The sequence below is a fragment of the Pyrus communis genome, chromosome 12, assembly GCF_041283825.1.
Source record: "Pyrus communis isolate YQ-2024b chromosome 12, ASM4128382v1, whole genome shotgun sequence".
Lineage (NCBI taxonomy): Eukaryota > Viridiplantae > Streptophyta > Magnoliopsida > Rosales > Rosaceae > Pyrus > Pyrus communis.
Window position 1 is genome coordinate 4,840,951 of NC_142576.1, and position 14,472 is coordinate 4,855,422.

General features: G+C 36.2%; 2 protein-coding genes across 2 annotated transcripts; both read right to left on the reverse strand.

Annotated features, from left to right (window-relative positions):
• Positions 1–6,430: 6,430 nt before the first annotated feature.
• LOC137745729 (non-specific lipid-transfer protein 3-like) lies at positions 6,431–7,352 on the reverse strand. Its single transcript, XM_068485731.2, has 2 exons — positions 6,910–7,352; positions 6,431–6,681 (listed from the first exon to the last, which is right to left on the reverse strand). Exons 1-2 carry the CDS (start codon positions 7,269–7,271, stop codon positions 6,672–6,674), a joined length of 372 nt encoding a protein of 123 aa, XP_068341832.1. The 5' UTR covers positions 7,272–7,352; the 3' UTR covers positions 6,431–6,671.
• Positions 7,353–11,351: 3,999 nt separating this feature from the next.
• Positions 11,352–12,091, reverse strand: LOC137744083 (non-specific lipid-transfer protein 1). Its single transcript, XM_068483945.2, has 2 exons — positions 11,653–12,091; positions 11,352–11,527 (listed from the first exon to the last, which is right to left on the reverse strand). The coding sequence occupies exons 1-2, from the start codon at positions 12,000–12,002 to the stop codon at positions 11,518–11,520; spliced, it is 360 nt and encodes a 119-aa protein (XP_068340046.2). The 5' UTR covers positions 12,003–12,091; the 3' UTR covers positions 11,352–11,517.
• Positions 12,092–14,472: the final 2,381 nt, after the last annotated feature.

Here is a 14,472-nt window from a genome sequence, read left to right on the forward strand (position 1 = left end):
TTCATACTTTCTTACTCTTAGAATTTTTTTTTTTTAATTCTTTGAATAGAGGTAAGGGAAAAATACAATGACAAAAAATTTGAAAACCACGACCAACAGAACTTTCTACGCTCAAAGATCCGGATCAAATGATGAAGGATGAGACATAGCCCTACCACGATGATCCACAAGGCTCAACACGATGGCAAGAGGAACAACTTTGCCACCACGGAACACCACCACCATGGCTGCCATGGGGACCACCGTGGTAGTGGGGAATGGGCCAGCTCCATGGCAATGAAACCATCAGGCCACGGCCCAAGAGGGCCAAGCCCTGGAGGCAGCCCAATTTGCTGCCACTTCGGCAACCCAGGCCTAGGAGCAAGCCCAGGCCCACGTTATAGAGCAGTGCCAAGCTCAAGCACGCGCCACACAGCAGCCGGCCCCAGCTGCATTGAGGAGAGATGAAGCCCAGCGCATGCGAGCTTCCGTGGCCCAACCTACGATAACGGTCGACCCGCTCCTGCGACCCGACCAGTTTTCGCGAACCCACTCTTATGGCCTACCAAGCAATCCCAATCGGTCTAATACTGGTTCAACCGTCTCGTCTTCAGATTCTGGATCGACTATTGAACCGAGGGTATTTTCACCCCATTTCTCTGTAGATTATATCCCAACTCAAATGTTGCGACTGGAGTCTATTACACTTCCACTACTCAAGAAGATGTATATCGTCCAAGCTCTTACACCCCAAATGCTGAAGAACACTTGTCTCGACAAGTCATAGAGTTGACAAGTGTCATCGCGCAGTAGATTACCTTGGTGAATCAGCTCTTGTAGCATACTGAGATGCAGCGTGCACTAGACGAGGTGTCCTGAAATAGGACAAGGGCAGACTACAAACCTCTCTAGCAGCATCCTAGCAAGCAGTCACTAGACCAGTCACTAACCGAGCGTTCTGGCAGTGTACACCTCCGATTGGGCCCTTGAGATAATGTATACTCTCATCTTAGTGCGCAGAAGAGTGTACACTCTCTGTTAGGTCCACGGAAGAGCATACATTCACGGTTGGGGCCACACTCCGATAATCAACATGAATAACCTTCCAGGCGAAGTGTTCATTCGTGGCTAGGCCCGCAAAGAGCATCATCCACCTCACATGAGAGTAGGCAACACGATGGATGAAGAGAATCAATCACTTAATCCGGCTTAAGTTCAACTGGCAGCCTGTGAGTAATTCACTCGTCTGCTAGAAACGTACCACATGCACTGTAGCCGCGACATAGACGAGCCAAGCATATGAAAGAGAAGCCTAGACCAACAGGTCACGACCGAGGGTAGTCGGAAGCTTTGCTGCCTTACTAGAGGAAAATTCAAGAAAAAATTAAGAGGCTTCTGATCGAACAATTGCGTTATTTCTAGTGCAATGAAGCTACTGACGAGGCACTCTAACGAGACATGACCAACATAAGCGGGTGAATTTTCATTGATAGGATCGAGCAGACGGGACTATTCTATATAGATTGTCAAATAAAAAAATTACTTATGTTTTGACAAACGCAGTAACTCAGCCTAATGACACGTCGGGGGAAAACGAGTACCAGAAAGACACACCAACCCAACTACCAAAAACTGGGGAACCCAGCCACATCTCTACACTCACAATAGTGACTACTTGCTCCATGGCTCTCGGCAACTTTTGATCTGTCACCATGGCTCCTAACTGTGCCGATCTTGCACCACGGCTCCAAATCATGCCAACCAAACCCATGACACTCTAAACTTCAAAGCATCCAATGACGGAGCAGAAGACAAGCCTTTATTAGCACCCCTGCTAGCGAAAGACTTAGCAGTGAAGAAGCTTACAATCCATTCAGATTCTCAGTTGATCACCAACCAAGCCTCAAAAGGGCACATGACGAAACATCTAACGATGACACAATACTTGAAGAAAGTCTGGGACCAGCTCACTGCGTTTCCCACGTACACTTTTATGCGAGCTCCACAAGCAGTTCGAAGTCTAAAGCAGATCGCCGAACAAGACGTCACAGGCTGAGGATTATTTCAGTTTTCTAGTAGTCTAGTTTTCTTCAGTTGCGCTCACAACAACAATTTCCATGCTCTTCAATGCGAGAGGGTAAATTAATTCCCTAACACCCATCTGGGTAAACTCTCTAGTGCGAGAGGGTAAACTAATTGCTCTCTAGTGTGAGAGGGTAAACCAATTTCCGGACACCCATATGGGTTTGATTTTCAGTGCGAGAAGATAAACTAATTGCTCTCTAGTGCGAGAGGGTAAACTAATTCCTTGACACCCATCTAAATCTGCTTTCCAGTGTGAGAAGATAAACTAATTGCTCTCTAGTGCGAGAGGGTAAACTAATTCCCTGACACCCATCTAAGTCTGCTCTCCAGTACGAGATGATAAACTAATTGCTCTAGAGTGCGAGAGGGTAAACTAATTCCTCAACACCCATCTGGATCTGCTCTCCAGTGCAAGAGGATAAACTAATTGCTTTTAAGTGCGAGAAGACCACACAAGCATCCCAACAGGTGCTGCCCTGTTTGAGATCTCTGCACCTGCTGCCCTTTCCTACAAGCATCCCAACAGGTGTGTGGGCATTTATGGAGCAAAAAAATAATCAAGAAAATTATGGAGGCGACCTGTGTACTTTTGGGTAAAAAGGACAAAATTACCCTTGAAGCACACCAGGATTCCCACGTGCATGCAACGAACAATAACGGCTCAATCAAGGAAGAGTCAAAGGTGATCAAAATGGTATTTATTCAAAACCCTCTCATCACTCCTCATCAAATCTTCACTCAAAAGGTAACTTCCAATTTTCCTATTCAATTTGGGATTAATTGCTAAGTTAACTGCAAGATATTATTTCACATAATATCTTGCAATTACACTCACAATTTGACCATATGTTGCCAACCCCTATTCTCCAAATAGGGCAGGTCACTCCCCTATAGAGTGTTTTCCCACTAAATTGCTAGGCCATTCTCTCCCCAAAAATTCCTAAATACTTTCTCTCTCAAATTCTAACTTTGGCATCAGAGATTCTTCAGCCAAAGCCCCCCCCCCCCCCCCCCCCAAAATCATCGTGAACGCGTGAGGCTTTTGGTTTTAATCTTAGGTGTTATTATTTTGCATGTGCATTTTCGTCAAAGGAGAAGAAGACAAAAATTTACATTCACATGAATGGCATGGATTAGTCTTTCTATCAGACAAGATTAATCCTAAGTTGGGGTACATAATTTAGAGATTGAACTAATTACTGCTATCTTGTGCTGCATTTCTGTTTTGGTGTTTTGAGATGTAGATTTTGCACAGATAAACTAAGAAAGATGTATTCAATTTAATCAATGCATCTGGGTGAGGATGGGGTTTACATGAACTTTCTCTTGACTTTGGTCGATCAAGATTCTATTTATGCATAGTATACAAGTAAATTGATTGGGAAAGTGTCTAATCTGGGAAATGACTTACACGGTTACATTGGGTGCTATTGTTACGGTATTTCTGTTCCAAACTAATAATGCAACGTTAAAACACATAACACATGGCAGTGAGTTAATACTTTAAAATACTGACACAATGACATTTTGAAAGTAGGTAATAAGGTAAGTCTCTTCTTTATCTGGCAGGTTCATTTAGTACTCTTTACTTTAAGATTCCATATAGCATTGAATTTCTTGTCTTTCTCCTTTATATAGCCATTATGGTAACGGTGGACCAGACACACAGCTAGATATATACATAACATAAAGGAGCTGTCAGTTTCTCTATATTTACTAGTCGAATAGTGTTAGAATTGTAAAATTTTTGCAATCTGAATTACTAGGATCACTTTATGATACAAGCGATGGTGGAAGTAGAGAAATCAAACTGGAAACCTCGAGTCTAGGTGTGAATGTTGATGGCCTCAGATGGTTGATTGACCAAAACACAAAACCTGGTGAATATTCACTGACCTGACCTTCCAGTAGCCATTGAAGTCGATGTGAAGAATTCAAAGTCTGCGAGAAGCAACTTAGAACACCTATATGTTAACTAAATTGGAATGAAAGATTGAAATCTCAGAAAATGAAGATCGAAGAATCAAGAACACTCAGAAAATGTTGAACTTGGCAGCGGAAGAAGAAAAGTCTGATAGTATTGAATGAATAAGTTTTGGACAATTACTACAGTATATATCACTAACACTATGTTTGGATGAGGGAAATAAACATAGAATTTTGGTAAAAGTTAGAATTTATAAATTGATAGGCACCAATTCTCTTGTTTGGATTCATAAACATAGAAATTTAGAATTTCCGCGTGGAAAAAAAACTTGGAATTTGGGACCTCCAAATCCCAAGTTCAAATTCCATGTAAATAGGTGTCATTTCTCAATTTCTATGATTGATAGTTTAAAAATAACAAATTCCGTATTTAATTCCATTGTTCTTTTAGGTTAACCAAACAAGAAAATTTACAAATTCTAGAAAATAAGATCTCGTCATTTCAATTTCCGTCATTTTTAAATTCCTTAATAATTTTAAATTCCTTGACCCAATCATAGTGTTAACTTGCTTATGTGGCAATCTTCTACGGCTCTCCTTATTACAACCTAACCCAACATGATCATCTCCGGATCATTTTGGTGAGGATTTTGAGGATCCGTAAATCGTATATATTCATCTTATATCATATGATCAGTTTTTATTAGGTACTATTTGTATTTAATTTTAAATAAAAATATTTAAAATAATTTCTAACCGTACGATGTACAATGAATATATATGATTCACGGATCCTTGGGACCTTTACAAAGAGAATCCGGCAAGGATCCAGATTCCAACCTAACCACCTCATCTCTAAGATAACCAATCCATAAATGCCACTTGGATTATGTTACATTTCAGTTATTACTGTAGTATTCTACAAAGCACCCACCCGTATCAACTCACTCAATGGGAAGTCTACATGTTATTAATCTGGGGTTTGCGGGGACTACTAGGATTATATATCTGTTAGGGTTTTGACTTCTGTCCATTAAAGAGAATCAAATCCCTCAATCATAGCCATACGATATGTTATCAGTTTTGGTGAATAATATCAAGACGTTAATGCATTTACTTGCCCTTTAAGGCACAACTGTTACCAAGCTAATTATATGTGATTTCATGCGATCATGGTATTAGACCCTAATGACATTCCTATTGTTTTGTAAATTTGTAGGATCATTTTAAGATTAATATATGTTTGAACTGAAATCCAACATTAATGTCAGAATTCAAATACAACAAATGCTTCTAACAAAGAATAATGCTAGAGAGACTAAATTTAGTTTTCAAAACTTTGTCTACAAATTAATGAGTAGCGAATTATGTACTTATAGTTATGAACTAATACTATAAGCTACTTCCACATTATTAATTGTTACATAAAGAACTTAGAAGAAGAAGAAAAAAAGTTTGTTAGTTAGTGTCATATAACTGAAGTGGCATATTTTCCTTACGGACTAGGAACGTAGCCATTTTAATTGTTATATTTAGACAATCTCCAACTTAAAATATAAGCTTTAAACCTCTCCCAAACCATCTCCAATCATTGAGCTAAAATAAGCCCTAGGAAGAAAATATATTTCTGGGCTAGATTTCCGTCATGATTTAAGTTTGACTTAAATTATTTTGGATCCAACAAACTGCTAAATTTGAAACTTTTTTTGTTTATTACTTATAGTCTAACGGTTGTGATCAAATGAGATCAAGTCTAATGGTAAAAAAAAGATTTGACGGTCAAAAATTAAATCTAACGTCTAAAATAATTTATGAAAATTATTTAAATCAAATTTAACTTAGAACTTTATAAATACCTATGTATTTGTATGATTTTTAATTACCTATCGCAATTTAAATATTTTTAGATTAAAATGTTCATAAAAATAAATTAAGATAATCTACATAAATTTTATTTTCAAAAAAGTTACCGAAAAAAAAAGGTTAAAATCATTATTCAATAATTTCAGGCTAAAATTTTAAGTCATAAGGGTTGGAGGAGAAAAGTAATTTCTGAGTTATGGCTTAAAATTTTCTGGCTTAAATTTTGAAGCTTTATTCTCAAAGGATTGGAAATGGTCTTAGGATTTTGCGTTGAAATTTAACTTAAGTTGTAACAGAAAAAATAAAAAAAAATATAATTTAAGTTAAAAGAAGAATACTGAACTGGCATAGATGCCTAGAAGTAAGATACATAATTAATAATTAAAGAGATTTGATAAAAAAAAATAATTAAAGATAAATTTTTCAGTGTGATTGGGATACAAATTGATATACCACGTGTCATTATATCAATGGTGAAATATGTGTGCTAAAAAGTTAATAAATTAAAAAACACAGTTTTCCACCACTTATATAAAAACACGTGATGTACCACCCATGTTCCTGTCACAATAAAAAATTTCTCAAAATTAAACATTAACATTACATAACCCAACTGGGAAGCTGACTAAACACAGGCCCAATCAACCACCATTTAGAACACATATTAAAATAAATAACAATCTAGAAAGTTATTAAGACCAAGCAGATGACTTAACAACTAGAAATAAAGGCTACTGAAACCAACACAGCACAGAAAATCCTTAAAGCACCAGGTTACTTTATTCTTACGTCACTACATATTCTTCACAAAGCTCTGATCACTTCACACTGCAACAAGAAAACAGAAGTTCAGTTAATTACGATTTAAGAAAAGAAAAGTTAATTTAAGAACTGTTTGATAATTATAACGGTTTTTTTGGCAATATTTTTCAGAAAGGTGAAAACTAAAAACCAAGGAAAGCTAAGTACTTTTGTGAAAATTTTAAATTTCGTTTGATTTACTAAACACTGAAAACTAAAATTTTTGTTAAAATGAGTATAATTAATTTATAAGACCTTTTGCAGTCAGTAGAGGGGCTGATCTTGTACGGAATGTTGACACCACACTTGGCAGGAAGGCCAGCAGCAAGGCCAGCGTTGGTATTGGTGTAAGGGATGCCATTGATTGCTTGCTTCAAGCAGTTGCAGACACTTTGGCGGTCAGGGGTGGTTTGAGCCAGGGTGAAGAGGGTCCTGACCCCGTTGCAACAAGCGGGGGCCAATGCCCCGCCGGCCCTCACGTAGGAAATGCATGGAGTCAGGTCACTCACTACCTGACCGCATGTCATAGCTGCATCGGCCTTGGGGACACAAGCCACCATGCAGAACATCACCACCACCAAACATGCAAGCTTAAGGAGCTGTCCGGAGCTAGCCATAACAACTTCGTAAATAAAAGTACACTAATCTCTTGAAACTGTTGAGGAAGTGTTTGGATACACTGGTGAGTGCTAGAAGGGCTGAGGGTGTGTTGTTAATATAGTATAAAATTGGTAGTTGGAAGTATTGAAAACTTCGGTGGAGTTTAGTTGAGTAGGTTAAATGCTAGAACTTGGATCCAGAAGAAGATTATAGACGTCATGCGTCTATAAATTAAATTGCTGAAGGTGTGTTGTTAATATAGTATAAAATTGGTAGTTGGAAGTATTGAAAACTTCAGTGGAGTTTAGTTGAGTAGGTTAAATGCTAGAACTTGGATATCCAGAAGAAGATTATAGACGTCATGCGTCTATAAATTAAATTGCTCTCTGTGAGCACGTACGTACGTATGAAGTGACGAACCATAACTCACTTCAATCGCTTAACCGACCAAACAAACTACATGATCCGTGGAGTTACCCTACTTCCAAAACGTTTTGCAGGGAAAAATGTCCAACAGTTTGTTTCATTCCTCTACAATCTAGGTCAAGACTGTTCACAATTCTCAAGTGGCTTTCCGGAGGAAGAGATTAGGGTTCTACTCCCATTAGCATAGAGGAATTAGTCCAACAATTTATCATATGTTTGTTTAAACATTCATGTTCCAATGCATATTGAAAATATTGACAACATATTCACATTGTAAAATGTGTTAACGAGTGTAACTTCACCGTTATATTCTAATGAAAAAGACATGTGAGCCAACAGGGAAGTTTTACGTTCTTAAACTTAGGATGCAGGAGGAATGGTCTGATCTGTCTTACAGTCTTCGTAATTTCACAGAAATGTCTTAATCTTTGGTCTTTGTCTTCTTCTTTTGTACGTGGTAGCTGAAATCCAAAGCTGCAAGTAAAGAAACCTTATGGTCACCTAGCTAGCTAGTATAGGAGAAAAGCTCATTATCTTTTCTAGAACAGGATCTGTTGGTTTATGCCATACTATTTGCTAAGCATATATATTGTATAATTCAATCTTTAATTTTCTGAAGAGATTTATGTACACTGTGATTTTATTTCGTCTTGATATTAAGTACCATATCGGGATGATAATAAAAGAATAACCAATTGTAAAATACACTACAAATTAGATGGTTACAAAGCGAAAATACTACACTTTGTCAAGAGCTTGTTTTTCTACTGAATTACAAAGTATTTATAAAAACTAATTTAAAACAAATATGAAATAATAAACAAACATAAAAGCAATCTTGAACCCTAGTAGAAAATTGGAAAGAAATCATACTTATTGGAAAACCTTAATACGTAAAATACCAAAATATACCCTAACATAAAATAATTAAAAAACTAAATTTCTAACTCGCTAAATTTCTCATCAACCCCTCCCGTCAAACTTATAACAGTAACTTATAAGAGTTTGCTAAGAGCAAAATTAATGCTAATTATTGATGCAAAATTCAATGCGAATACCAATAATGATTCCAGTCCCAATGCTAATGTTAATGCACGTTAGTATATATTCCAATGCCAATACTAGTCCAAACAGCCTGCCATTACAAACTTCCTATATCAATGCCAACGCCATCTTTCAATGCTAATACCAAAAAACAAAGAGAAATGTTAATGGTACTTTCTTAAAGTGACTTTTGATGGACTTTTTGATACCGCACAGTTTAATATCAATTCCCGTAACAACATTATAAAATATTGTACAAAAAAATGAGGTGACAAAGAATCCATAAAAAGTCCCACTTTTGAGAGAATCTCCTTAGCATTTCTCAAAAACAAAACCATAAACTGATAAGCAGCTAGTCCAAATTAAACGCTATCCTTAGTTACACAATCTATAAGAGCAGTTACACCAGTTGGTAGAAAGTAAAGCTGAAGGCAACAATGTTGCCCTATAGCCCAAAAAACACCTCAAGCAATCCATTAAACCAGGGCAAGTGGTGGGCCAACACTTGCCCCGCCAAAAGCCCGTGCTTCTCAAGCTCATGCATGTAACCAGCAAAAGGCTGACATCAGCCACTATTTATTATTTTTTCTGTCAGGCACGTGTAACACACGTGCAGCAAAAGGCAATTGGCCAACAAAACTACAGCGGTGGGTCTGCTGCAGCAGAACACTCAGTGCTTTTGCAATGGCAAGGACACATGGTGCTTTTAAATTCGTTGGATTTCTAACGGCCAAATAATCAGGACAATTGGAAATCCGACGGTAAAAAAATTTGAAAATGTTACCGTTGCGCCACTATAGTATTTTGCCGGACTTGATTTTCTTTTGTTGAGTCACTAGTATTTGTAAAGACCTAGTTTTGAACAAACAAGAAATCAACCGTAATAATCGAGTGAGTGAGAGATTTTTTTTATTACAAAGACCAAATACAAAAGCCCTCATGTATATGTTCAAACCGTCTCATCAATGCCGGACCATATATCATCAGTGCATTTTCACGATTGTTTGCCTATGGATTTACCGGGCCTACTTCTACAGGACTTTGCTGGGAGTAATTAGTCCGTCAATTGTCTAAGAAATTTTCATCCTCTACAATTAAGGTCAAGACTACTCATGATCTCAAGTGGCTAATTCAAAAGGAGTGCAAGAAAATTTGGGAGTACAGGTCTTGAGTGGTCTTTGTCTTACAGTCTATTTATAGTTGTTTGTAAGTGGTGGATAGTCTTAGTGTTTAAGATATTCATTTCAAATACACCGTGTTCTGAATTCAATTTAATTATTATTTTTTTTCATGTAGCTTAGTGTAGAATATCTCGCATAATAAAAAATATCTAGTCTTTTGTTTGCTTTCTTTTGTACAAGGTAGCTGAAATCCAACGGTGCAAGTAAATGAGACCTTATGGACACCTAGCTAGGTGGTCGCTTAGTTACTGGGGAAAACTCATGTTTTCTAAAACAGACCTGGACAGGTGGCTGTTGTTGTTGGTGCATGCTATATTATTTACTATATATTGTATAATTCGATACTTTCATCTGATCTTATTTCGTTTTTGATGTTAATTAAGGACTGACCAAGAATGAGTTACTTATCCAAGAATTATTCTTCGGTTTTGAAAGATATTTTCCGGTTGGTTCTTAATATATATATGACTTCATAAAAACCAAGCGGCAGAAAGGGCCAGCAAACCTAAAAGAAACAAAACAAAGCAAATTATACACACCGTAAAAACCATGTCAGATCTAGAACTTGGACTGGAACATGTTTCTAGTATTTGTTAAACTGGACACTATTTATATAGAGGAAAGATTTTCCAGAAACGCTCAACTTTATCTATTTTTGTCAGAATTCTTTGTCAAAAGCTTTTCTTTTGTAGTCAAGACAAAAAAAAAAAAAAAAAAAAAAAAAAAAAAGGAATCGAATTTCGTCCAAGTAATGGCTACATAGATGTACATCCATCCATGCATGCATAAATGAGACCTTCGCGTAATGATGTTATTATAGTACTGTTGCACTATTGCCTCAAGTTTGGTTGTGAATTTGAGTCTTAAAGGAATCATGATGATTGAAGAACTGATGGGATATACAGTACATTAATTATTTGAGTTGAAACGAGTTTCATTTTTTTTCTTTTATAAATTATGTATTCTTAAAGGAATCATGATGATCCCATTTTGGTATTACGATTACTAATATTCGTCTTCATTTTTAAATGAGATGTTTTAGGTTTAAATTTTTAACTGAAATATTTTAGGTTTGAATCTTATGAGTGACGAGTTTGATACCAACTTGTTTTCCTTACATCATTATGTAAATTCATTGTACATGCTGGTAATAATATTTTTATTCTCATTCTTTCACAGAAAAATACCTAAAAATTTTGATATTTTTAGGGAAGTGAATTCAACCCATTTTTTTCCCTTGAAATTTTATTTTATTTATCTTTTGATTTATTTAGTATTTTAATCAAATAATTAAAATAAAATCAAATGACAAAAACAAACACAAATGGTGCAGTTTCAAATTAAAAGAGAATCAAATAACTGAACTTTAAAAACAATCAAATAACAAATAAAAGCAAAGGACTGTAAAAGAAAGAAAAAAGTTTGCGGATAAAAAACTAGAACATATATTACTTCTCATTGCATTTTTATTCATGAAGATAAAGGTAATACAGATCTTGTTAAGAGAATTTCACAAACAACGACCATGTACTACAAGAGAGCTGATAGATAATTCTTCAGCACCCACTTTATTTTAATATTCAACTTAATACGGGCTCCTACTCCATCAGCTTCACTGAATACTGCATCACAATAAATTGCAACGAACGAGTAATTAAGGTTAGAGGCATAAAATCTCCGTCACATAATACAAACTTATATTGATGCATAATAAAACTAAAAAAATTTCTATAGCGAAAAAACTTACCTGTTGCATTTAGTGTTCGGTCCAATTGGGTAAGGAAGGCGGATGCCACAGGCCCCAGGGAGTCCAGAGATGAGGTTAGGTTTTATTCCTTGGACTTTTGTAGCAGTGTTGACCAAGCAGGTGCAAGCGGTTCGGCGATCAGGTGCGGTCTGAGCGGCGCCGTTCAGTTTCCTGATCCCTTGGCAACATGCTGGTGGAACTTTCCCACCAGTCTTCAGGTACGGAATGCAGGGTGCCGCGTAGTTTGACACTTGGCCGCATGATGATATGGTAGCTTGGGCGAATGGTGCACCCACCACCATGCACACGAGGGCAACGAAGGCAAGCTTGAATGCCACAGAGTTCGCCATTGATAATGGAATTCAAGGAAACTAAAGAGCTTGATGAATGCTTCTGCGTTGATTTGTGATGGTTTGATTGATTGTGTGGTATGGGAAGTAGGCTTTCGGTGGGTTTATATAAGAAAATGTGGGAGTGCGGAACAAAGACACGTACGTACTGTGCTACGAATATGGATGCATGGTATTAGTTGGCAGCTCTGTATTCAAAGCTTTTTATTTGTACTTGTTTTTATGCGACGTCATTAATTTGAATGCTCTTGAAGCTTCATGTAGAAAGCCATGAAAATTTGAACTTGTAATCTGCCTTGAGCTGAGGCTCGTGTTGCAGGTGTCTAATAGTACGGTAATCTTCCAAGGAGGATGGCACAGAGACTGCTTCGGAATCGGTAGTTTCATTAGGCCATCTCCATTTATAGGAGATTTGGATCTAAATTTACAGTTTATGGTTTCTCCAATGCACCAACAACGAAAATTTATTTATTTTTAATTATTACAAGCGACATTACTGCTCTAACTTTTTAATCAAGTGCATAAATATATATATATATATATATATATATATATATATATATAAGCCCACACCTATTTAGACCCAAATATTGAAATTTGAGTTATTGCATTGGAGCTATACACTACTACAATATAGGCTATCACTGGCGAAGCAAAAACCGACAAGAAACCCAATTTCTGTCGGAAATTTGGCAAAAATCCAACATAAAACAATGTAATGTCGGATTAGAATTGCGACACTAATGCTAGCGTCACGAAAGGCCTTCAGTGTTGGTTTGTTCGCTTAATCCGCCACTACACAGCGTCGGTTAAAAGCGACACTGACATTAACGTCGATTTAAAGTGACGTATACTTGAACATTACGTCGGTTTAAAGCGACGTTCATTAGTAATTTAATTATAATATATCCACCCTACTGTCGGTTTTAACCGACATTGTGATAAAATTAAATAAATAAAATATACCTAAACCGACGTCAGATAACAATTAAATAAATAAAATATTCAAACTAGTACGACATCATCTTTATTAATAATAATAAAAACTACGAGAATCTCCATCGTTTTCAATTAATTGGTACTAAAAAAATTATATAACCAAATTAATAAGTTTCATGTAAAGGCCAAAACAAACCTTAATAAAAATTATTAACAATAAAAATAGTGCCAAAATATACAAATATTTTATATCCAACATTCCACATAATATACAAAAACTCATACAAAATATACAAATATCTTAAATATGTACAACTCATACAAATTCTTGCCACACTCTTGCAAAAAATTTTGAACCAGTTGCATGGTTCATTGCTTTCAACAGCCGATTAATCTTATTCCTTCATTCTATTCCAGAAAACTTCATTTTTTTTCTTCCTTAATCTTACGCAATCAGTCGTCAACGGGATATTTCTATACTCTCTAACCTCCCCTGCTACATATCTTGAAAAAGCACTAGAGTTATCACTAACGCATTTTCCAGACGAATCAAACGAGCAAAGTTGTTTTGTCCATTTAGGAACTGAGGGTCCGCGCCTCCGTTGAGATGTTCCTTATTAGCACAAAAAAACAATTAACAACCAAGAAACAAAAGTAAATTTTTAGTTTAAGCCTAATACTAGTTTAAACACAAAACAAAAAAATTAATAATAATAATTCACAAATGAACCACCTTCGAACTTTTCCTCCTCGAAATGAAGTTCCTCAGAACGTTTATCTTCACTTTGTTAATCCATAGCAAAAGTTAGTGGAAAGGAGAAGGAGTAAGGCTGAAATGGGAGAAGGAGACGGGGCAAAACCAAAGAAGTAACCGAGAGAGGGAAACGAAAGCATGGAAGTAATGGGGAAGAAAGAGGTATAAATATGGTCGAAATATTTGGACTTTGCGTCGGCTGAAACCGACACCACTCTGACACAATTGACTGAAAAGCAAGTGGCGTCGAAATAATAACATATTGCGTCAGTTAAAACCGACGTGAGTGTGACAGACTTGACAGTGCAACTGGCGTCGAAATAAGAAAAGATTGCGTCGAAGTAAAAACAGGTTATGTCGGTTAAAACCGACGCAAGGTCTGACACGCTAAAATATTTCAAAGCTTGCGTCGAAATAAGTAGAGGTTGTGTCGGTTAAAACCGACGCAAGGTCTGACACATTAAAATATTTCAAACATTGATTCCCGCCTAAAACATTTCAAACATTGATTCCCGCCTAAATATTTCAAGTTATGTTATATAATATTTTAATAAATAATATTTAATACATAATAAAAAATAATAATATAATTTTATGATAAAATATCATCACACATGAATTGAAACATAGTCTAATTGATATTTAAAATACATAAAATAATTAATATATTTAAAAATATAGTCTAATTGATATTTAAAATACATAATCAAGTAACGGGACAAAACTTTTCGACGGTTATAAAACAAAAAATCATGATTTAACAGTTATTTTAACTCC

Coding starts and splice junctions, on each gene's coding strand:
- LOC137744083 (XM_068483945.2), bottom strand. CDS start 12,002: ATGGCGAACTCTGTGGCATTCAAGCTTGCCTTCGTTGCCCTCGTGTGC.
- LOC137745729 (XM_068485731.2), bottom strand. CDS start 7,271: ATGGCTAGCTCCGGACAGCTCCTTAAGCTTGCATGTTTGGTGGTGGTG.